The following is a 26,202-nucleotide window of genomic DNA, read 5'->3' as shown; positions in this document are numbered from 1 at the left end:
ATGAAACAATTATCAACGCTAGAAGGCAGTTTGCTAATCAAGAGGGATGAGGCTGCTGTTTCTTTAAAGTGTCAGAATCGAGGAGGGGGGAGAAAGGGTCGTGCGCGGTGTCTTTTTAACCTTGCTGAAGGACGCAGCAGTATTTATTGACGTATGCAAATAACTAGGGGAGGGTGGTGCTTGGGAAAAAACAGGAACCAGAATCAGTTTCTCATTGCCGGGTGAACGCTCTTAGTTCCGGTGAAGGGAAAAGAGACGTGGCGAAATTGCTGTCTTTCTGTCTTATAAGCACATCTCTCACTAATCCAGAAAGGGAACCAAGACATCAGAAAGGGTGAAGACGCTCTCACAGTGTTTTTAGAGACCGTGCGTGAGCCCTCCCACCCCAGCCCGACCTGTTCTTCTAAATGGGAGATTATGGATTTGCTTTGCAATTGGCTAGTAGCGGAGGCACTGGATTTTCGCAAGTAAAACACCCGCCCGCTTCAGCGAGGGGCATTAACGATCACATTGACAATAACGCGTCTCTCTTTTTTCCCGTTTCAGCTGCGCAAACCATGCAGGATGATTTACTGATGGACAAAAGCAAAACCCAGCCCCAGCCCCAGCAGCAGCAGCGGCAGCAGCAGCATCATCGGTGGTGCCCGCATGAGTGGCCCTGAGCAGGCAGCGCATTACATCAGCGGCCGGCTGAGTGCACGCGCATGAAGGTGAAGTTGCCAGCGCCTGCTTTCCCACTGGCCTGAGCCCCCAAGCAGCCAGGGGTGAGCTGGGGATCCCAATGGCCTGACAGCCAGCCATGTCCTCCCACCACCCACCCCAGTTCCCCCATTCCCCATCGCTGATCCATTGGAGCCTGTGGGCTGGGGGAAGGGACCAAGAAGTCAGCCATTCCACCCGCTCACCAGTCCCCAGTCCCACCCTGCCACCACTCATCCGCTTCCCTGTGGTTCCCCGTTTGCCTGCGGGCGGGTTTGGGAGGATGGGGAGGTGGGGGAGGGGAGGGACCGAGAGGTGGTCAATACACCTCATGACGACTGGTCAAGTGGTCTTTCTGGTCATTACGCTTATGGTCCCTGGCCTTTTATTATATAGGATGTGCTCTCTCTCTCTCTCTCTCTCTCTCTCTCTCTCTCTCTCAAAATCTTTATTGTTAAAAGTATTATATAGGCCTTCCTTTCCCCCCATAAACCCCATCCTGCTCCTGCCTGTCTCCCATCCATGTCCTCACCACCCCATTGTCGGTGTCCATGCGTTAGGCATATATGCAGACAAGTTCATGGGTTGATCTCTTCCCACCCACCCTCCCCTGCCTTCCCTCTGAGGTTCCATGGTCTGTGGCGGTCGGCGTGGGCGTGGGCGTGGGCGTCGGGGTGCCTTCACCGCTCAACCCCATCTCGCCGCTCAAAAAACCCTTCTCCAGCAATGTGATCGCGCCGCCCAAGTTCCCCCGCGCGGCCCCGCTCACCTCCAAGTCCTGGATGGAGGATAACGCTTTCCGGACCGATAATGGTAACAATCTGTTGCCATTTCAGGTAATGCTCCAGTGCACCTGCACTCGCCTTCCTCCTACCTCCTACCCCGCTTCCTCCTCCCCTCCTTCCCTGCCTTTTAATAGTCCACTGATTACCCTCGCCCCCTTCCCAAAGCCCCCAGTTCACTGGGGCCATTCCGCTCCCGAGCCCCGGGATGGGGGAACACTATGACTATTCAAAGATACGTGTCTATACACCCTGACAAGATAGAAAAGGGCCTTTTTCTTTTAGTTTATTTTTTCCCTTCGCCGTTCTTACGCCTCTTATTTTGACCTCCTTTGACAAGTAAAGCGGCAAGTGTGTGGCAAGGTGCCTGCATCGACCCAGGATGAGTAGGCGGAGATTCCGGTCGGTTTAAGTAGCTACACTTTTCAGGTTATGCAATTTGGGGCTCCGGGGGCAGAGTGCGGGCTACGGCTGCCGTCCACTCCTAAAGCACCCTGGCCCTGCCCTGGAAGAGATGAACAAGCCCGTGAGTGGTGCCATTTCAGACAGTTGCATACGCTCAATTAAACTAATGTGAACACATGTGTTTATGTCTTGCTAAAAGGTGCTGGCATCTTTAATAGCAATCAGCATATTGCCCCTGCCAGGAAAATTATGAGTGTGAGATTCCAATCACCATCGGAACTCTATCAGAGACCGAGATGAAGAGTGGAAATTCTAGGGGTAACCCTTCCTATGTTACCTAGAAGATGGACTTAGAAAAAATTTCTTTTTCCAGAGGAAAGAGACAATAGGACGCGACCTTCAGAGCCATATTGCAATGGAGTCTATTTGCTAGTTAGCACTGAAATATTTAAAGCTGCAGTGTCCTTCAGTTGGGTTATTTAAGAAGACAATGCAGATCAATTACACCATTTGAAACTGGGCAAAGTGAAAGTCTTGCAACTTTAATGAAAAACGAGCCTTGTGTCTTGGTGTTAAATGCCAATGAAAAACCCAGGAAGTGCCCCAGACAAAAAGGTTGAATGGAGTGTCCTTATTCTGTTCTTGCTTTCTGATCCGGCCCTCGGCCACACTGGTTGACAGTGTCCTGAACATCTTGAGTTGGAAAGGGGTGGTGAGGGTGAGTGCTCACTGGGGGCTTTTGTTCTCAGGCAAACCTTTGTCCTTCACTTATACATTGATTTGGCCATAACATTCTAGGCTCAGTTAAAAAGGAAAAGAAGAAAGAAAGGAGAGAGGAGGGCTTTGGATGAGACTCACTTTGTGTGGTCAAGGAAAAAAATAAACAAATCCATTGAGCATTGCTGAAAAATGGCAGAACCAGCATTTGACAGCGGTAGTTTAACACATCAGGTGCAATTGGAGCCTTCATTTTATTGTTCTGTGTTTCAGATGTGATGTTTGGGCACCTCCCATCCCTGAAGGAGGAGGTAGGGTTATTGAGAAGCACATGATTCTCTCGGCTAGAGCAAGGATTTTTAATCTTGATAGTTGAAGGAGGTCCATGAAACCCATCAGTTGTGTGTATGAGGGTTTTTAATGAGAAAGGATCTTAACAAGTTTTCACAGGCTTCTTCAGAGATGGAAGATTGTAATAGTAACATTTATTTTGTGCCATTCTAAAGTCTGCTTATTAAAAAAAAATGAAAAGACACTGCAAGATGAGATCAGTTTGGTAGGTAGAGAAAAGGAGGAATCCCCTTTCTGGAATTTCTCTCTGCATTTATTTGGGGTGGGGTGGGGTAGGGCAGGGATGGAGGCTGCATTTGGTAGGAGAGCTCTTTTTCTAAAAGCTGTCCACTTTTTTCATGGTATTCTTTTTCTAATAGGCCCTCTTTTTATTTTGGTGCTCCCAACCCAAGTCCCGAACCAAGTCTTAGAGGATAACCTCAAATCTAATAAGGAGGTTTAGGAATTGAGAGCTGACGATGTAGACATCAGTTATCTTTTTCTAGGAGTTGAATTTGAATACAACTAGCTTTTGATTAATTATCTCCGGAAATGGGATCTGGGGAGAGATTAAATCCATAAAAGTTCCCCCAAACAGATATTGACAAGTAGTATGTTGTTTCTCAGCAGACCATTTATCAGCAATGCTAATTATAGCCAGACACACTGGATTGCGTTTGGTCCCTTGTCTTTTCACCTAATGGTGCTATTAAATAGGCAACGATGGCCGAAAGATTTGTAGGTGAAGAGATTTGATTTAAAATTGAGCTTTATATATTTGACCAGAGAAAGAACTGCATGGACTTTATGTCTCACTTTGTTTCTTAAAATGGAGCTCCCGGGTTTTGAAGCAGCATTAGAATCAGAGTAGGAGTAACTAGGATGTATTTTGGCTTGGAATATTATCAGACTTGGTTTGTGTTGATAAGTATATAAAGTATGTTTGAAGTGTGTTTGAGTCTTGTGTGGAGAACTTTACATGTTTGTGCATTTACTTAAATAATTTTTCTACAAAAGGGAGAAAATATCTTAAGTAGTCCTAATGACTTTTTTTTTTAAATGTTTATTTGACAAATAGGATTTTTTTCTTTGAATTGGAAAGTTTATTTCATAGAGTGCTAACTTGATTTTTTAAAATTTCACAGACACTTTGCGTTAAAAGGGGCTTTCAATAGTTATCTACTCTGATGTATCTTAATATTTTAAAAAAATCCATGCGCCTCTCCCTTTCCCCTTCCCCAATGCTGCTTCACTTTCGTTTGCCAAACACAATAGATTTTTTTTTTGGAGCTTTACTTCTGTAGTTTATATGGTAAAAGCAATAACTGTATTCAAATGTGGTTTTTCAAAGTGCACATGCTCTCTCAATTCTGACAAGGTTGATTGGTTTCCCTGGATTGGGATGGCTGCTTCATTAGGGATTACTTGTATCTGTAAGCCATTACATTTCTATAAATAAGGAAACTGAGGTCCTGAGAGGTAGAGTGACGTAACTCAGGTCTTAGAGCTTTTGGCTAATTTTGTTGATGTATGTTCTTAACTTCCCTGTAGCAAGCAAATAGTGCTGTCCGGTAGAATTCATTTTAAGTCAGGTTTTCTTTGAACTCAATTCAAAGAGACTTAGTTATGGAACTTTCTAGTGAGGTTCCCTACCTGACCGATGCCTCCCACCAAACAGAGCTCAAGAACATGGAGGCACTCTGCCGAGGGAATTGTACAAGACTAGAGACGCCTAGGCATGTAAAGGACTAGAGTGGAGATGCTTTCTGTACAGTAGTGAATTGGGTTAAGTAGCATTTTTGTCCAGAAAAATCTAGAAGGGGCTTTTGAGAGCACCCATCCCACCACTCTGCTCATTTTCCAGAGGACATCGAAGTCCCAATGTGGGAAATGACTTGCCCAAGTTCAGGTGGGTAGTTGCTGTCAGAAGCAAGCTTTGGAGATAGATTGCCCAGGTTCAGATCTCAACTCTCTGCCATCATAATCTTGAACAAATTATAATTGTTGACCTTCAATTTCTTCATCTGTAAAAGAGGAATAATAATTCCTTGCTTCCTATGCATTCAAGTGAGAAACTACATAGAAAATGCTTAGCACAGTGCTTGGCCTGTAAGTAAGAACCATATCAATGTTGGGTGATGGTTATTGTTATAGTAATGGTGACTTGAGGCTCTGTATGATCTTATCATAGTATGGATTGCCAATTGTTCCATACAGTGCAATCTGAATAACCCCAAACTTCTGTGTAATGTCATTTAGTCTTTTTTTTTTTTCTGTCTGAAAATACACTCTGGTTACTATAACAGTGTGGCAAACTACCGATTTACCTGTCAGCCAGGCCCTGTGCTAAGCTCTTTACATGTAGTTTTTCATTGGAACTCATTTGAAGTAGAGACTGTTATTATCTTCATTATACTGATGACTTGCGGGTTCGTGCATTTATATTATTTGCTCAAGCTCACAGCCAGAAACTGGCCGAGTTGGGATTTGAACCTAGGCAGTCTGCCTCTGAGCCAGGGGAGGCATTAATACTTTGGCTATGATACCTCTTGGACTTCAGTTAACAGTGCAGGGTAGAAGCAGGAGCATCGGCTGAATCTGTACTTGACCTTGTGATATACCCTGGAAATTGTGTCTAAAAAATCTTTATATGTATAAAAATATAGGAAGAAAAATACAGTGCCCATACATACACCACCACTGGAATTCACAGTAGCCAATATTTTCCACTATTTATTTAGTTAGTTAGCTTATATATTTTTGAATATTGTATTTTTTGGGGAAAAATTCAAATTTTCTGCTATCTGTCTGCATCTCTACCTTTATCTCTTCCCTCTTCCCCGACCCCAAATTGAAAAGTAATTATGTTGATTTGATATATTCTGACATAAGTCTAGTTAAATGTAATTTAGTGTTAATTTTGTTGGTGGGTTATCTATAACTGTGGGAGAAGTTCCTTACATGATGAATTCATGGGATTATGAATTATTTTAAAACTAAATGTGCCTATTTATAATAAATCCTGTGGAAACAGTATTTTTTCAACTTGTCCATGTTCCTTTTTAAAAATATATTTTCAGGAAGTAATATAAATTATCTAGCTTATGCTTGCTCTTAAATAAGGATAGTATGACCTAGATTTAAAACTGGAGATTCTTCTGTAGTTGGTTTCTTAACTACCGCTCTAATGCAAAGCCACTTAAAGTCCACCCGACCCCACAAACTGTTTGAGAACGTATTATGGCATGGTTAATATGAATGCCAGCAAAGCCACATTATCTATATTCTATTGGATAAAAAGGGGTTGGTTAGGAAATATTAGAAGGTTTTTATGCTACTGGAAGCAATAATAATATAAACTGTATACTTCAGAATTGCGTGTTGAAAAGTAGTTAGTGTTAAACTTTTTATGATCTTTCAGTAAGTTGACACAGAAGTGATCTCTCAGAAATGTAATGTTTTTAGATATTTTCTAAGACAGTTTTCTACTTAAATAGTTTTCCTCATTGGCCAGCCTATCTTTCTGTCTTTCAAGGGCCGCATATGGGTAATTTTTGTCCACATGCAACTTATCATTGCACAGGTGGTTTTTGCTAGTGTCAGAAGGATGAGGAATACAGCCACCCACAGCTCTGTTTACTGCAATGTGAAAGGTTTGATTAAGCCGCGTGGATTTACTGAGGAAAGAGATGGAGGAGACATAGAGTAGTGTACGGCTCATGAAACCTGAAGTGAGGAAGACCCTGGTTGAAGCCTCAGCTCTGTCACTGGCGATTGGGGTCAAGGCATTTAGCCAATGATGCTTTTCCCCAGTCTGTAAAAATGGAGAGAGAGAGAGAGAGAGAGAGAGAGCGAGAGCGAGAGCGAGCCTCTCTTCTGGGTGTGCTTTATGAGAGGATGAGAACAAAGTGTTCAGAAAAATTAGATACTGGTATGGCTCGTCAATGCCTGCTTAACTACTGGTAATTACAGTTGTCCTTCAGTATCCATGGAGGATTGTTTCCAAGACCCCTGTGGATACCAACACCCGTGGATGCTCGGGGTCCTTATGTAAAATAGTGTAGAACAAAGCATATAGTTGGCCCTCCACATCCACTGATTCCAAAAGGTGGAGAGAAAATACCGTTTTCAGTCCTCCGTTGGTTGTATTCGCGGGTCCGGAACCCGTGGATACAGAGGACCAATAGTCCAGAATTAAACACTAGTTCGTGGCGCCTGGAAGTGGAGAGGGGCTGGAATGCTGTGTGTTATGGTGACTGCCTGTCCTGGAAAGCCAGTCTGGCGCTCAGGGCTAGGGAGTGCAGGCTTATGTCATAGGATGTCTACATTTAGCTACCTGCTGCTGCTTATGGCTGACTCACCAATGCAAGTGGAAGAATTTTCCTTGCTCTGTGACTATTTTAATTGGTGATGAGAGAAATGCTTCAACTCTTAATTTCCTGAATGCCATAAGTGTTGCTTTTGGTAGTTGTGAATCTCCAAGGTCTGTAATTTGAAGCTCCTTATTACTGCTTCCCTGAAGACAATACCTGGCTCTCTGTAGGGGCCAATGTGGCTCGCAGAGATAGAATTCTGTGTACAGCCCCAAGTTAGGATCTTGAGAGCTGAGGAATATAGCCACAGCTTCAAAGGGGCTCTCCCTGGGAGAGTGCTGTGGCTGCAGTAGCCAGCCTTGCAAGGAATTTTCCACAGCTGGTTCTTATATCTTGTAGATGGCTTGTTCTGAGGGGTTCTGCTTCAGTTCTCTTACATTTATTTTCCTAGCCTTTAGTGTTCTTGGTCTTTACAGGTGCTGAGCATGTGAACTTCTTCATGTGAAATCATTCTAATATTTGCATTTTGATTTAACTTGAAATAGAAAAATACTATTGAATTAAAATAATACAATAAATTGGCATCTTGGAATCAAGCCTATTTTGTCCAGAAGCACTATTATATAATCCTCAGGAATAATAAATACGATATGAATCCTTGTTGGCAGACTTTAAAGGAGAAAAATAGAAATGGGCACCAAACAGCCTTTATATCATTTGGAGTGATCATAGAATTAATGTACATGAAGAGAAGGAAAGGAAACATTGTGTACTGATTTTGTATGCATAAGACAGTTGTACAGCCAAATATCTTCATTCCTGAAGCATTCAAACTTATTTCAAAGTACAAGAGAAAAAAGTATCTCCCTGTCTTTAGTAATACAATGCAACTAAATTAAGTGGTCAGTGCTGCCAAATGAACCAGCATCTAGAAGTTCATGAGCACCTGACACTTAGTAGGTGCTCATTAAATGAACGAGTAAACATTTAAACACAAGCTGCTATAGCTTTGTCTTTTCTACAATACAGTATATTTAAAACATTTTTGAGACAGATTTGTCATCATAGCATTTCTCTGCAAGATGTACATAGAATATGGAAGCAGATGAATGTACATAATGTCATAGAGGACACCTTTAATTTGTTAAAAATAGAAAATATTATTTGTGTTTCCAGACTTTATGACCATTCCATAGTTTCTGAGCTGTGACTCTGTATTTGTAGGTTTGGCATGCCTAGATAGCTTACATCCTATGAGTTAATTTTTTCTTTACCTCGTCACTGTTACTCATCTAATTTTTGTGGAGTTAATTTACTCTGTCATGATGATCTGTTTTGTTCCTGTCTTCACAAATCAAGATATTAATATTAGAACTGATCAGAAAGGGTCAGAATAATTCTGACAATAACACTTAAAAATATTAAGGAGAGAACAGGTCTAAGAGTTTGACAGAGAATAGGTTATAGTAGGCCCACTCAGCCAGTCATTCTTTTGAAGAATGTGAGATTGGAAAGCAGAGATGTAAGGGGCAAAAGGCTGTCTATCTTAAATACATGGTAGGGTTTGGGGACTGATTAGAGATGAAAATACTTCAGAGGAAACATTTTAGTGATCTGACAATCTAACCTCCTACTCAAAGTCCAGGAGACCTAGTTCTTAGGTTTCAGATAAGGAGCATGTAAAAAGGATGGGAAGTAAATGTACCCAGAAGCACCTCTCTTGTGTAATCCGCCATGGAAAATTTCCTTTCCTCTTTTGGACTAGAGAAATATAGCCTACATATGCAGGGGATTAAAAATCGTGAAGACCAATAAAGTTTATGAGATACTAGGGAAAGGCTGAGAGAGAATTTTTGGATCCAGAATCTGTGTTTTTCGTGTGTTTGCACTTGGTATTACGGGTAGACTATTCAACTCTACCACATTGTTGTTTCAAGCAGTTGTAATTAGTAGAATCCTCAGTTCAGATAAACGGTTCAGGATAGCATATGCAGTCTTTTTGTTAGCCACATATCACAGAATTATCTGGTCAAAGGGATGGGATTTGCATTGTTAAGTTTCTTTTGGCATCTTCACTTACAGTCATAATCCATGTAGTTCAGCTTTTGGGGGTTATATTACTTTTAGTGTCCTCCAAATAGATACAGCTAACAAATACAGCAGGCCCTGAGTGCCACGCCCTGGCCTCACCTTTTTCACATAAGTTACTTTATTTAATCCTGACATGTTTTTGTGAGTTAGGGATTATCATCCTCATTGAGACTCAGAATATTACCTGGCTAATGAGGTGACAGAGTAGAAATGGAAACTTAGGTCTTTTGGCTCCATGTCCAGTCCTATTCTTCATCTGCTTGCCTCGTATCTGGCCACCATCTTTCAATATGCCTTTGATGCTGCATTCTTTCCCCAGGTCATCCGTGACTCCACCTATCCCACATTTTCTTTATAGCACGTGTCCCCCTCTGAAATGAGCTGGTTTATTTAGTTTTGTTTCTCCACAAGAATGTAGGTTCCACGAGGCAAGGACCTTGTCACTGCAGTGTTCCTAGGGGTTGTGACAGTACCTGGGGTATTTTAGGCCCATGGTAAATATTTGTTGGGTGAGTTAATGATTTACATTTACAGATGATTGATTAGGCACTTATTGGTCATTTGCATGTAGCTAGCAATGTAAGAATAATTTCTTTGATAAACATTTAACTAGCCTCCACCAGAAGTCAGGCACTAGGGATTCAAACTGAATCATATCACCCTTGCCGGTTTGGTTCAGTGGATAGAGCGTCAGCCTGTGGATGGAAGGGTCCCAGGTTCCATTCGGTTCAAGGGCTCGTGCCTGGGTTGCAGGCTCGATCCCCAGTAAGGGGGCGTGCAGGAGGCAGCTGATCAATGATTCTCTCTCATCATTGATATTTCTATAGAAACTCTCTCCCTTCCTCTCCCTTCCTCTCTGAAATCAATAAATATATATTTTTTAAAAAACTGAATTATATCCTGTCCTGAGACAGCTCCCTGGCAGACATGAATTAAAATATAAGATGATAAAGTTTATAACTGTGTGACATGCACAACAAAGAGAGTGTATTCTTGAATCAGAGGAAGGAATGATTAAATTTGTATGTGTGTGTGTGTGTGTGTGTATGTGTGTGTGTGGTTGGAAAGGTTCCAGGAAAGTCTTCAAAGTTTAAAATATATTCAAAGTTTTTTGAAAGTAATACTTAGTCACTATTTAAAACTTGAGGGGAAATTTTTCCCTATAACCTATTATCTAGAGATAAGTATTCTTTTAAAAAAATATATTTTTATTGATTTCAGGATAGAAGGGAGAGGGAGACAGAAATAGAAACATCAGTGATGAGAATCACTGATTGGTTGCCTTTTGCACGCCAGATCAAGCCTGTAACCCGGCCATGTGCCCTGACTAGGAATGTAACCAGGACCTCTTGGTTCCTAGGTTGATGCTCAACCACTGAACCGCACTGGTCAGTTGAGATAAGTATTCTTAATGATTTGGTACATTTTCTTCCAGTTATCTCTTTTGTATGTGTATATATGATGTATTTTATATGTTGAGATAACTCTGTGTAACAATTTTATAGTCATATACTTTAGCTTTTTATATCATTAAATTTGTAAACATTTTTACTGCATAAATATTCCATTACAGGGATTCATTATATTTAATAAATTATTTCTGTATTTGGAGGATTTAGGTTGTTTTCAGTTTTTAACTATTATCAAGCACAATGCTGTCTTAAACATCTTAGGCTTTTTAAAGCTTTATTTAGCGCTGGATAGGCAGACCAGGGGCTGGGTTTTTAAGCAGAGGGAAAGCAGGTACACAGGTAAGAAACAACATGGTGTGCTGAGAGAGCAGCAGATCGAGGGGAGAGGTGAGACAAGTAAGACATACGGCTGGAGAAGTAGGTAGGGGGCAGATTATAAAGGACATTCCAGCATTCTCTGCCTTCAGCTTTGTCCATTAGGGACACTGAAGGATTTTTAAGCTGAGAAAGGTAGCCATTATAAGGTTTTTAAATAGGTGAGTGAAGGTATCATATCTTTGTTTCAGAACGTTTATTCTGGCATATAGATTGTCAGGAACCAAACACAGGCAGGGAAACCAGTTAACATGTAGAGACCTTAAGTGATTGGGAAGAAGGGACAGAATTGAGAAATCAGGTGGCCAACTGGAAGGATTGGTGATTGCTTGGATGCAGGGAATAAAGGAGAAGGAGGAGTTTAGAATGACTCCAGGTTTTGGTTTTCACAGCTGGGGATAACGAGCTACAGGGGTAAATGCTTAATAGTGGCAGATTAGAATTTCCATGACTCATAAGCCAGGTGGGTTTAGAGTAGGGGAACTTCACAGGGAAAGCTATGTGTTGGGAATATTTGAGCAAGTGATTTGACATTTCTTATCCACCCATGCTTTTGTGTGACTCTTAATGCGTGGGAAGGAAAACCTTATTAAGATAGATTACTTTGTGGACTACTTATTAGAACACTAAATCTGAGAGAAGAAATAACTACTATTCTAAGTCAAGAGCTTTTGCTGATTCTAGCCTGATTTTTTTCATTGCATCCTGAGAATTAGAGTATATGTTAGCTGATTAGTCATCTTGTTTGTGGGTTACAGCCTGGTGTTGCAAAGAATTATAAGGAACTGCTAACCAATCAGCAATAAGAGAAATGAAATCTGGCACACTTTATTTTTTAAATATATATTTTATTGATTTTTTACAGAGAGGAAGGGAGAGGGACAGAGAGTTAGAAACATCGATGAGAGAGAAGCATCGACCAGCTGCCTCCTGCACACCCCCCACTGGGGATGTGCCCGCAACCAAGGTACATGCCCTTGACTGGGATTGAACCTGGGACCCTTTAGTCCCCAGGCCGACGCTCTATCCATTGAGCCAAACTGGCCAGGGCTGGCACCCTTTATTATATAAGTTGAATAAACTCAGTTGGGTAGATGTTATTAACCAATTTGAAATATCCTATATAGTAAAAGGCTAATATGCAAATTGACCAAACAGCAGAACAAACGGTCACTATGATGCACACTGACCAGCAGGGGGCAGATGCTCAACGCAGAAGCTGCCTCCTGATGGTCAGTGGGCTCCCACAGGGGGAGCGCTGCTCAGCCAGAAGCCGGGCTCATGGCTGGCGAGCACAGCGGCTGTGGCAGGAGCCTCTGCCGGCCTCCGCGGCAGCAGTAAGGATGTCCGACTGATGGCTGAGGCACAATCCCCGCTGTCAGTCGGACATCCCCGGAGGGCTCCCGGACTGCGAGAGGGTGCAGGCTGCACCCCCCTCACTGCACCCTCCTCCCAGTACATGAATTTCATGCACTGGGCCTCTAGTCATTAATAAGGTGTAAGCAAAGTAGAGATTAGACCTATGAAATTTATTCTGCTAATACAATGCTTAGTTTTTAAATGAGTGTAAATATAATGAAATGTTTTGAAGCTTAGGATTTATAGCGCCACAGGAGATGAGCTTTGCGGGAAGATAGAGGGGAGAGGAGATAGGAACGAGGTATAGGAACCACCAGAATTGTATGTTGTTTATTCATTTGTATTTCTAGGGAGAGAGGTGGGCTATAACTCCATTAAATAACTAAAAAATGATTAATAATTATAGATACGGAATAAAAGCACTACTACATGGCACCCAATAAACCTTTGAAACATTAAAAAACTTAGACATCTCATAAAAGTTTTCTTTCTTCCTCTTCATAGTTGAGAGAAATCCTTCCTAACTTTAATTTGAGAACTTTCTAATAAAGGGGTCTAACTCCTCCTTTATCTAGTTTTTTCTAGAACATTCACATTGCTCTTCATCATACAAATACTTTCTTGGCAATCATTTCATTGATTTACATATAGTTCATTAAATTACATAATTACAATACTACTAAAAGTATGAGGATGAACCCACCATCTCTAGGTAAGCTTGCAGCTCAGGTGATAGGGCAGAAGTTCACGGATTTATTTGTCACAGGTATTGAGTGTGCTATGGGCATTTTTTTAAATAGGGGAGATGGAACTCATGGGTTAATCTGGAAAGTCAGCTAAGTGAAAGCTTTAACTGTAGTATATATTTGAATGAATAAATGGATTAGAAACTTTTGATTCAAGAGAGGGATGTTGTTTCATTTCTGGTATAGGAGGTACAACTTATAAATATAGATTTTTCAGAAATTGGTAATATTCATAGGACCTTCTCTCCTCAGAGGGACATTCCCATTCTCCCATACACCTCTTTGTTGCTACAGCCTTAGAAGGCCCATTTCTACTGTTGTAACCTAAAGGAGAGAGAAGAGAGTAGAATTGGGGGAGGGGGTAGAAGTTGAAGGTTTTGTTTCCTTTCCCCCTCACTCCAGGCCTTGCCTTTTTGACATTAAGTTATAATTTCTTTTAAGTCTCTATATTTTACATTTAACAGAATCTAAGCCTAAATTAGAATATCAAATTCCCATTGTATTTAAAAATGAAAATTTTGTGTGATACCTGCATGTGCAGAGGGGTAGCTGTCCTAGATCTCAACGATAGACCTGCAACTCACTGAGAGAAGTGTACCAGACCTTGAGGTTTTTACGTCACAACAGTGTTGGCTACGTGAAGCAGGTCCTTTGTTTAGCTTTGTAACCAATTAACTACTTATGGGCTAGTGTGGAAACTTAACCATCATTTCTCACTTAGTTTTTTGGGTTTTTTTTTTTTTTTTGGTTAAGAGCCATTTTTAACAGCAATATTTTGGAATACAGTTTATTTAAGATGTCCGACCTCAAGGCCTGGGTAAGAACAATTGACCAGATTTTGCCAGTTCTGAACTCTTTCTCTGCAGGTATCTGAATTAAAACAGAAAGACCCTGTTTTGTTTGTTTAGGGAGGGGTTGTTGTTGTTTTTAATATGACAGTTTAAGTTGAAGCTTTACCAGGCACCTCATTCAAAGGGCAAAAATTATCTGGAGGCAAACAACAAAAAAGTCTTTATTATTTAAATATATGTCATGACAGTATCAAAATGGTTGAATCTGGTTAAAAAATAGTTGGTCTTTAAGCTGCAAAAACAATTTAAATACCTTGAACCATTTTATACTGCTGATGAAACACTGTTTTGCAATGTTTATCAAATTCAACTTTGTGCTTATTTTAAGCAGAATAAAGATAGGCGAATTGTGCCAATGCTTCAGGCTGTTGCAAAGTAAAACTGTGGTGAATGGAAAATTTTAAACTCGACTTTCAAAGGCATTATGAATTTAGCATTTTAGAAGATTGGAGACCGGGCGGGGAGAATGATTTTTATCATATTTTGACCTTGTATTCCTCAACATTCCAAAGTCATGAGCTCACTGAAGGGAGCCAAATTATTTAGTTAACATTAGAGCTTACTGCCTACTTCCTACTTACTTGCCAATGTAGGTGATTCTATTTGACCTAGCAGCTTTGGTGTGATCAAGTATATGAAATGTTATTCCAGAGTAGCTATTTTAAAACTGGTGACTCATGCAGGTGTCACACCAAATTTTGATTTTTAAATCCAATGGGATATTTGATATTCTAATTTAGGCCTAGATTCTGTTAAATGTGAAATATAGAGACTTAAAGGAAATTATAACTTAATGTCAAAAAAGGCAAGGCCTGGAGTGAAGAGGAAAGGAAACAAAAATCTCTTGATAGTGAATATATTCCTTCACACGGAGGGATATAATGGAGGGCTGAAGCCGACAAGGGGGTTGGACTGACACATTCTGTTAGAGGGACATAAATAATAAAGAATGTATTCAATGCTGAGACATCAAAGGACACTGAAAGACAGTGAAGAAGATTTCAACGAAGAGGACAAAGCTAGATAAAAGGATGCTTCGGCTTTTGTTACAATAATTAAATATTCAAAAAGGCAGCCATTTTATCCTGTCCTGGAAGGCAAGCCGTTGCCCATTTGTATTCCAGTTTTATGCAAGCAAGCCAGAGGCAAGTAGGCTGACATCAGGGAATCATATTGAGAAGTTTCTTCTAGGGAATGTCATAAGCAAGTTCAAAACCCAATGTTAATCTCCTGTGGCATAATCGTAATATTCATGATGCCTCTAAGACACTTTGTGTTTGTTCTAAACCATCAAAGAAAGTTAAACTGTGTGTTCAGCATAATATGCATTCTGTATATTATTAATAATCTAGCCTGATAACTTCTCACAGTGGTCAGTATTATGAAAAGACAACCTATGTAGAAAAGATATGTTCTGTAGATCTGTGTTCTATAGAGACGGCTGTAGAAACTATCCCTGCTGTGCAAAATTCATAAATCTATAGAAATTCACATGTGTTATAGGTGGCAATGTGGTTAACTGGAGTTTGAGTTCAGAAAGTATTTATAAGGCATGTACTGTGTTCTTGGACTTATGTTAGGTATTGTGGATGACACAAATTATCTGAATCCTGTCTTTAGGAACTAAAAATTAGAGCATTATTTGTAAGCAAGTACCAGATTGTGTGATGTGTTAGTTGCTGTGAATGGTCAAGGAGGAATAGAAATAATTTGGCCTAGGGGGGAAAACAGGTGATAGAGAGGGTCCCTGTAACTCCATTTTGAAGGGTAGATAGGATTTGGCTAGGTAGAATGGGAGTCTAAAAGAAAGAAAAATGAACCATAAGTGGGATTATGAACAGACTTTCCTGACTAGAGCAAGGGACTTTAGGTCTTCCTGGGAAATAAGGATGGATTGATTGTGTTTTAGGATTAAAAATAATAATAAATTTTTACTTATTAGACACCACTTGGTTTGAAAAGCATTTAAGATATCTTTGTATACACTATACTGCAAGAGAACCTAGATTAGAAGTAGGGGAGAAAAATGAGATAATAAGGGAAAATAAGAGGATGCAAAATGGAGTCCAGAATTAGACTATACTGATGATGCTCATCATGATAGTGGCAATCCTGAATATCTGGCTTAGGAATGTGGACTCTTGTACAGACAGTGGAGCCCTGAAGGACTAAGATTGGAGCAGTGGCACCATGGGAATCATGTTTAGAAAGACCAGGCAGGTGGATTGGAGAAGTGTGTGTGCCTGCCACAGTGCAGTTTGGTGGTAGGGGCATGATGGTTATCTTGGGCTTAGCACAAATCTAGGAAGGTATAACTGAGAAACCTTTCAAAATAAAAAATGTCAGGAGTGCTGACTGATGGAGTAGAGGATATGACGGAATGCAAGATTGTTCTGAGCTGTTAGGCTTAAAACAGTACCTACTTATAGGCTATTTTTAAAATATTTTTTTCTACATGGCTTTGCCTCAGCTCACACTTGGGAACAGTTTCCCACATCATTCTCCATGGAGGTTCCTATCCATTAAAAGGATTGAGGGAGAAGAGAAAAGGATGGTCTTCCCTTTTCTCTTTCTGACATGCCCAGCGTATCCAACTGCTGTCTTTGACTTTCATTTGGAGCTCACAAAGTCAAAATTGCTATTGCCTATTCCCATTTTTTAAACTACTAATAAGAATGTTTCCACTCTTAAATTCCTGTTGCCATAATAGCTGAGGGGCCATTCAAGTAAAAATGAGCAGCAGGCATGAAATTACAAGTGAGGAAGAACTGATGTAAGTCAGGCCCTGGGAGTGAATGAGAGCATCTCTTTATGCTGTAGTGTTCCCTTAACAACCTCTATTGCTCTTCTTCCATAGATTTCGCAAAAGGGCCATCTTATCTGCTCAGTAATTTATGTTGGCTCACTGTGGGTAGTTAGTACACTTGCAGGTAGGCAGGAGAACAGGATCTGTGTCTGTAATTTTTTGCAATGAAACACATACGCACGTCTCTCTCTTTCATATACATATGTACACGCATACATCTGTACCCTGTGGAACTGAGTGTGAGACATTTGAGTAGACCCTGTAGCTGTGAAGTAGTATTAATGGTCTAAAAGTAAAAAATTCTCTTTGATTTTGGAATACTTTTTTTTCAGTGGTCATTCTTAATCATGTTTTGTTAATACAAATTTAATTTGATTTGAGCATTCATGGATAAAGAAGAAAGACTTAAGAAGAATGCCAAACATCAAAGTAAAGCTGCCAAAGGTGCAAAATTGATTGTGGGTCATCATTGGTAAATTAGGTAGATGTGTTAATATTTAGATGCCACCACAGTGGTTTTTGTCATCAATGTATGGTTCCCAAGTGGGGAAATATTTTTATTCTGATGTTCTGTAGTTAGGTTGCCATAGAATTTGGAGGGTATCTGATGTCTTTGTTTATTAAAATTTTATTTTTACTGATGTGGAGAACACTGGGAAAGTTGAAGGGAAATGGTTAGAATAAGTTTGAGTGGGATGGCTATTTTGGGGTAAGCGAAAATGTTTTTGCATTGCTTGAGATTAATATATGTGCAAAAAGTTGAAAATTGAGTCATATGTATGGTTTTCTGTTTAGTGATTTGGGAATAAATTTAGATTTCATAAATATGGCTTATTTAAGTAGCTATAATTCTGGAGATCAAATGTGGCCATTGTTGGGAATTAAAATGGCAGGGTGTAATTTAGTCTGTCCTGGGGAGACTTGGTGGACTTCAGCTATTGTGCCACATCATAATCAGCTCTAGACTAGGGGGTTTACCCTGGGTATTGGGCTATAAAATGTTGTTCCGCTGAGTCCTGAGACTGGAGGAGAAGTAGTAGAGATGGCCACATTTATTCTATGTCTCCCACAGAACCCCACCCAATTCTATTTTAAAGACCCAGTCAGGAGTTGGTTACCAAAGCATGAGAATAGTAAGGGTTCTACAAAGTCTGAAAATTTAGATGTTTTTAGTCATTCTCTATGGCTCAGAAACCTCAATGAAACTGATATATGTTATTCCTGTTGTTTCTAACTTAATGCTGTTTTCTACTCTGTCAGCAGGAACCTAGTGCCTACATGATTTGCTTGTTCACTCTTCCAAAACAAGGTAGATTGCTACAAATGTTGATTTTAATTTAGGTAATTTACATCACTAGACAAAACAATGTTTATATTGTTTTTTCTAACTGTTCCTTTTTGTTATGCATCCTCAACACAACTTACTGCATTTTTTACAACTCTTATTTATTGACTGTGAAAGTGCTGTACCAAGACTACCAGAGGAATCTGTTGATTATACAAAGCTGGGTTTCCTAAACTTGCTCATAAGCACCACCTTGACAGAATTTCAGAAGGGTATTCTTCGAAGGAGGGAAGTTAAGAGTATTTAAAATTTTGGGGGCTGAGCTTAGTCACAGGGTGGTTTTAGGATAGAAATTAGTAAGCCAAGTTTGGGCCTGGATTCGTTAAATTTGTAAAATTGGTCTCTGCTGGAATAATCAGTAGTCTCAACTTGGAACACAGGAATTCAGGCCGAGTTCCCATTTATTTATTTGTCTGCATTGCCCAATAGAAATGAACTGCAAGACACAGGATAATTTAAAATTTTCTAGTGGCACATTTAAAAAGTAAAAAGAAACAGGTGAAATTAATTTTAATAATATATTTTATTCAACCTGCAATATACAGAATATCATTTCAACATGCGATCAATATAAAAATTATGGAGACATTTTACATTTTTATTGAACTGTCTTCGAAATCCAGTGTGTTTTACACCTACATGTCTCAATTCATTTTAGCCACATTTCAATTGCGCTCTCTTTCTCTCTCTCTCTCTCTCTCTCTCTCTATATATATATATATATATACACACAGTGGGGCCTTGACTTACGAGTTTAATTCATTCCGAGACCGAGCTCGTTAAGGAGCTCGTTAAGGAGCTCATTAACTGAAATTACTCTGTCAACTCAATGCAAAAAATCCTCCGAGAGACAGCTGGTATCTCAAAAAACTCGTTAGTCGGACACTCGTAAGTCAAGGCCCCACTGTATATATTTTTTTTGTATTAGCTCATGCATGTATTTAGTCTTATCTTAGAATAAATGGGTCTGAAGGATCTGTTGTTTAAAACAGTTTGATCTTAATTTGTGTTTTATGTCATGATTTGGCACAGTTTATCTGTACTGAAAGTAATGGTATAGTTTGATAACTTGTGATTTCTGTTTCATTTCTCACATTTATGTATAAATCTGTAGTCTTTATTAGCATGCCATTATTAATAAACATGTAGAGAGATACAATATATAATCAGAAGGGGAATGTAAGTGTTTTCTTGTATGCTTCATAAACTATCTCCTAGAGCAAGTATGTCAGAATTGCAGCCCGTGGGCCGCATGCCTTGTTTATTGGGCCCATGTTCGCCTTTGAGTTTGACATGCTTAAGCCTTTGCTTCCATTAGGTAGGACGTTTCATCAAATTTTCTAAAATTGTCAGATATTTTGAACAACAAATACTTCCCAGAAATGGCTAAGTGTACATATTGTAGTGCCAGTGTTTCTATTAATTTTGTGTGGTGCTTTCTTTAGTTGACAAAAGCATTTTTCATATTCTCATTTGTTATCCCTTAAAGATATTCCAAGATAGTCTTTCACATTTTAAATAAAATTGCTTTTATATAGATGAGTTGTCAACAAAATCATAAAATTATTCAAATGAAAAGTATATTTAAAAGCCCTCTATATCCATTGAAGTTTTGTTCATATCTATAGTTTTTCCAAGTGACTACAGAGTGTTCAAAAGTTTAGGTATTACTCCTTATAATGTATATGTGGTGTGTGTGTGTGTGTGAGAGAGAGAGAGAGATATTTTTCCTCATTTCTTTTGGCCTTCAACAAATTTCCTATTTTCCATTATTTCAAAATAATTGCTGTAGATTTTTCACATGTCAATATATACATTCAGTGCCACTTAATTGAATGCAGTTTATTTGCCACTTGCCTTTTTCACAATCCCATAGTTTGCCCCCTGTAAATTATGCCTGACTTTATGTTGGTTCATTATTACCTCATGAAAACAGAATTGAGGTTTATGCTGAACTTCCATACCATGGTATGTGACCACTATCACTTTGCTGCGTGCTAACAGAGGAGGCTGGCATTCATTTGTTTATTTTCTTAATGCTTATTTGGTGCTTTACAAATATTATCTTCTTAACATCCATATAAGGAGAATATTATTATCCACATTTTTCATATGAGAAAACTGATCCACAAGGAGGTTAACTAGTCCAATTCTATTAAAATTTGGGTGCTTATGATGTGCTCTGATTTATGAAATTTTACTTTAAAAATTTACTGCAGAGCAACACAGCATTCTAATTCTGGCTACCACTGGTCGTTCCTGTGAAAAGACTGATTATCTTGTGTATACAGTTGAACAAATAGCAAGTTCTGTCTGCTTTTTCCTTTTCATTTTTTCTTGGCTTTTCTCTCCTTTTTCCTTCCTCAAATACTTTATTGAAATTCCATTTTTGAGTCTTTGCTTTTAGAATATTGTGTATACACTACAGTGTCATTGAATGAGAATATAACCACAACACTGCCAGTCTGCTTGCTTGTATTTAGCTCTTCCTCCAGAAGACATAATATATCCCATGGATAGTAGAGCCCATGGAGAGAGGAATACTATGTATTTATGTTTATATACTTACAGTAATCCCCCCTATACCTGAGGTATATGTTTCAAGACTCCCAGTGGATGACTGAAACTGTGGATAGTACCAAATCATATATATACTATGCTTGTTCCCTATGATAAAGTTTAATTTATAAATTAGGCACAGCAAGAGGTTAGCAATAATAACTAATAATAACATAGAACAATTATTACTATATGTTGTAATAAAGGTTATGTGAATGTAGTCTTTCTCTCAAAAGGTCTTGCTGTACTGTACTCACCTTTTCACTTAAAGGAAACCCTTTACAGCTTCTCTGTCATATGTCTGCATTGCCACCATCATTACTCTTCTGCTTTGGGGCCATTAGTAAGTAAAATAAGGACGACTTGAACACAAGCATTGTGATACCAAGACAGTCAATCTGATAACCAGAACGGCTGCCTAGTGAGGTAGCATATACGGCGCAGGTAACACTGGACAGAGGGATGATTCATGCCCTTGGCGGGATGGAGTAGGGCAGCACAAGGTTTCATCACACTACTCGGAACAGCGAGCAGTTTAAAACATATGAATTGTTTATTTCTGGAATTTTCCATTTAATATTTTTGGGCTGCAGTTGACTGCGGATAACAAACCACCAAAGGTGAAACCATGGATAAGGGGATGGCTGTATTTGTGTGTGTGTGTGTGTATGTGTGTGTGTGTGTGTGTGTGTGTGTGTGTGTGTGTAAATTTTCTTACTTTGGTACCTCACTCTTTAGGCAATACATGTTTCCACAACACTTTGGGAATAAAATTAATTTTTGTCAATTGAATCAGTTTTAAGAACCTTCAAACAGGAGGTCCTACTTTAATTACTTTTTATGAGCAAATTATTACTCAAGTTTTTAACTTAAGTAAATTGTTTCCCCCAAATAGGGTTTGACACACAAATTAAAGTTAAGAAAAAAAAAAAAGGTGTTCTGGTTTTTTTTTTTGTTAGTCTTTTTAATAGGTATGAGAGAGAGATTTAAAATTATAGACTAAACAAAACAAAACCCCACACTTTAGAATTATTTACCTTTTTGCTTTCCTTTCCATTGTCCCTGGGAATGCAACTTAATGAATAAGAAACAATAATATAAGAAGGTACATTGCTCTTTCTCACCCCCACACTCCCACACATCAGGATGAGTAGAAAAATAATGGTTAGTTAGTAACAGAAATGAGAATTATTAACTAGGAATGATTCTTATCCTAGAGGCAGAAGAGCACAATGGTTTTAAGGCTCTGAATTGCCTGGGTGACTTCTGTGTGATACTTTTTGTGTGATATCTTTGAGCCTCAGTTTTCTCATTTGTAAGATGGGATAATAATAGTATTTATTTCCATAGGCTTTTGTGAGGAGGAAATGAGATAAAACATGTAAAGTGCTTAAATCAGTACTGGGCACACAGCCAGTATCGATCAGTTCTACTATTATTTAATTCCAAGAATTTTTGACAGCCTGTTGTTGATTTCATAAGAGGAGAAAGGTTCTGGGATATGTTGAAGTGGATAGGGCATGCTAAGTAAAGCTCAAAAGAAGACCTTAATGAGGTTCAGATGAGCAAGGCTGTGAATGAAAATGCTTTGTGAGATGTGAAGTACTCTTTATAAATAACAAGTAATATGAGGAAATTAGATTAGTATGCTGGAAAGTGAATATTTACAGATCTAGCTCCAATAGATAATGGTACTATTTCCCTCCAGATCCTCAAAATTGAATACCAGGGGAAAGATTTAAAGCCACACACAAAAAAGTTTTAAAAAGAAAGTTGGACTCTCTTGCGTAGAATATTATCTATACATGATTGGTCCTGGAGAAAGGGTTTGCTAAGCCACATCCTTAATGTTAATAGTATTTTACAAATTAAGTCTTATCTATTTGTAGCCTATAGCCTATCTGTCCTTTGTAGAATTTCTTATTGGGTCCTTACCAATTTCTTGAGGAAGTGGGCCCTCGGCACCTATGCAGGTCTCTGTGCCCTGGCCTTCTTTTTCTGGAAGCCTTTGATCTCTCCGTTTTTGTGCTCCCGTAGTTCTAAGCACACAGCTCTGTCATTGCATTTCCTGCATTATGTAGTAATTAGCTATAAACTGGACAGCTGGCTTCTTGTGGACAGAGTCTGTGCGTCACTTAACTTTTTAATCTTTAATGGCCTGGTATATTAAAGTTCCCCAAAAATATATGAGGCATAAATGAAGAAAGAGTAAAAACAGCCTTTGGCACACTTGGCAGAATTTTGTTAGCACCAAGACTTGAAAGTATTAAAGAAAGATGTTCTAAAAAATACTCTGTGCTACAGACGTTTTTTAAATTATGATTGAACTTCCCATCATCTAAATTATTACATTTTACTTTACTGTATGATCTGTAAAGTACCTTAATGTAGCATTACCAGAATGACACAGGCTTCATTTTGAAGTAAAATTTTTTAACCTCCCAAATACCAACTGCTTTAATAAAATGCAGATGCTTTGCATTTTATTTTTCTTAATATTCTTTTGTAAAAATTGATTTCAGAGAGAGGAAGGGAAAGAAAGGGAGACAGAGTTAGAAACATCAATGCTGAGAGAAAATTATCCAAGGGCTGCCTCCTGCATGCCCCTGACTGGGGTTGAGCCCTCAACCTGAGCATGTACCCTGACCAGGAATCGAATCATGACCTCTCCTGGTTCATGGGTTGATGCTCAACCACTGAGCCACACTGGCCAGGTGCTTTGCATTTTAGATGTTTTAACATCTAAAAGAGAAAAGCGATAACATTTTAAATGGAAAATTGGGTTAAGGATTTATAAACATATAAAGTTCTTTTCTTCCTGGAATGCTTATATAACAAATAATTTGTGTCTTCTTCAAGAACACCTGATTTGTTTTAAGAACTGAATTTAAAGTTTTCCTCACCTGTAAAGTAGAGGTTGTAATTACCTACCTCATAGGAGAGTTATAAAGGTTAAATAAGGTAATCCAAGCAAAGTACTCCGCCCAGGGTCTGGCACATGTTAATCATCCGTCATATGGTAGCTGTGACTTGTTATATGACTATGAGACGTGTTATGAAAAGCAATGGAGACATCCATTTTCCTCTCCCCAGAGACAGATTGGTAGCTAATCTTATAAACCAACTTTGTTTTATGTCAGAGATGGGTTGAGCAAAGGGGGTTAAGGAGTAAGTCTGTTTAAATTTAAAAATAATAAAACTTTAGAAATGGTTAAGACACTTTGGGCTTTTGACTGTATGATTCTATTACATTTGTTAGGTTACTTAATTTATTGGTCTCATCTGGAATCAGAATTGTACAATAAATCTGAGATGCAGGGTTTTTTGTTTGTTTTCCCTTCTCCTCTGAGGAAAAAAAAAAGGTTCAGAAACAAACAAACAAAAATACTGTGCTCCTCTCCCGCTGGTCCCAGTCCATCAACGTGGAGTGAATTTTGTTTTTGGTACTCACCAGGTTCCCTGCCTTCACGTAGACATACGTACACATTTGTGACCGCTTCAGTGGTGGCCAGGGAGGGACTGTGAAGAACTACAGTCCATAGCTGTTAATCTGTGTGTCCTCTGGGCACGGCATTGTCTGTTGGTTTCTCAAAGGGAGAAGAGCCCTAGACAGCTGCTAGTCCAAATCGGCACAGTGTTGTTGCTTTATCGCTTTCATTGCTGGAGGACTATTTGCCTAAAAGCAGCTGTGTTTTGCTGCTCAGTTTTTAAATACAAGGATCATAGAGGATAACAGGGGGCCTCAGCAGACACATCACAGTCCCCATCAGAATCTGGTGAATCTGTGAATTTTGCTGTGTATCTGTCTCCTCACCTAACCATTCAAGTCAAACCACAATGGAAATGAAGAGGGTTAGGGCAGAGTTTGGTGTTTATGCATATAGGTGTCTTTTATGGTCTAGTAATGCTTCTAGGTAGATGTTGGAGCACATTATTCTTAAAATGTGTCATGGTTATAAATGGGATGGGTTGGGTCTCTGAAGGACTGTAAGACAAGACTCTCTGGGATTTAAAAAAACTCATCAGAAACAGTGGGTGACATGAGAAGATGGTGTTTGTGGGTAATATGGCCAATAACTGCTTGTAACTCTCAGAGGAGGATTAAAGACACTCACAGAAACGTAAATGACACATGTGACAATGGATGGCATTAGTTATTTGACTAATTAACTCATTAGGGTTGTCTTTCGAGCTTTACTGCTCCCTGGGTTAGGTGTAGTTAGTGGCTGGATCTTTTAGTGGCTCCTGAATGGAACAGTTGAAGTCAAGACTTTGCCATCCTTGAGTCATAGTTCAAGAAAGTTCTTAGGTGTTATGTCCTTTACCTAAAGTAGACAGGTGATGTGCAGGTGATGTGATAGTTCCTGCTAAAACCTTAGAAAAGCACTTTAAAGAAATAATAGCTTTATCCTATATAATAAAAGGGTAATATGCAAATCGACCAAATGGCAGAATGACCGGTCGCTATGATGTGCACTGACCACCAGGGGGCAGACACTCAATGCAGGAGCTGCCCCCTGGTGGTCAGTGCGCTCCCACAGGGGGAGTGCTGCTCAACCACAAGCCAGGCTCATGGCTGGCGAGCGCAGCAGCGGTGACGGGAGCCTCTCCTACCTCTGCGGCAGCGCTAAGGAGCAGGCCTAAGCTGTCAGTCGGACATCCCCTGAGGGCTCCCAAACTGCGAAAGGGTGCAGGCCTGGCTGAGGAAACCCTGCCTCCCCACCTCCCCCAGTGCATGAATGTCATGCACCAGGCCTCTAGTTGAGATATTCACATACCAAGATGTGAATTATGCACTGTATTCTTTAGATGGGATCACCCTTTTATTTTTATTTTTATTTTTTAAAAATATATTTTATTGATTTTTTTACAGAGAAGAAGGGAGAAGGATAGAGAGTTAGAAACATCAATGAGAGAGAAACATCGATCAGCTGCCTCCTGCACACCCCCTACTGGGGATGTGCCTGCAACCAAGGTACATGCCCTTGACCGGAATTGAACCTGGGACCCTTGAGTCCGCAGGCTGACGCTCTAGCCACTGAGCCAAACCGGTTAGGGCAGGATCACCCTTTTAAAGTATACAGTGCGGTAGCTTTTAGTGTATTTACAAATTTATGTTCAATCATCACTATCTAATTCTAGAACATTTTCATCGTCCTGAAAGAAACCCCATGCCTGTTAGCAGTCAACCTCCATTTTCCTCCTGATTTCCCTAGCCCTAGACAATGACCAATCTACTTTCTGTCTCTATGGATAAGTTGCCTATTCTGGACATTTATATATATAAAAGCCAAGCAACTGGAACGCCAGAATGACCGGAACGACCGGAATGACCGGTCGCTATGATGGGCACTGTGGCCGGCCAACCGGCCAGATTGGAGGGCGGCCCCTCCCCCTGGCTGGCCTCGGCCG

At 39.7% G+C, this 26,202-nt stretch overlaps 1 protein-coding gene across 1 annotated transcript in view; it reads left to right on the top strand.

Moving 5' to 3' along the window:
- The first annotated feature begins 1,385 nt into the window (after positions 1 to 1,385).
- Positions 1,386 to 26,202, top strand: part of CPEB3 (cytoplasmic polyadenylation element binding protein 3) — a 141,202-nt gene continuing 116,385 nt past the window's right edge. The window contains exon 1 of the mRNA XM_014531561.1: positions 1,386 to 1,535. Within this exon, the coding sequence (XP_014387047.1) occupies positions 1,482 to 1,535 (54 nt within the window). The 5' untranslated portion in view covers positions 1,386 to 1,481. The remainder of the gene's footprint in view (positions 1,536 to 26,202) is intronic.

Source organism: Myotis brandtii, unplaced genomic scaffold (genome assembly GCF_000412655.1).
Source record: "Myotis brandtii unplaced genomic scaffold, ASM41265v1 scaffold810, whole genome shotgun sequence".
NCBI classification, from domain to species: domain Eukaryota; kingdom Metazoa; phylum Chordata; class Mammalia; order Chiroptera; family Vespertilionidae; genus Myotis; species Myotis brandtii.
Note: the sequence above shows the minus strand (reverse complement) of the source record. Positions and strands in the feature narration are given on the sequence as shown.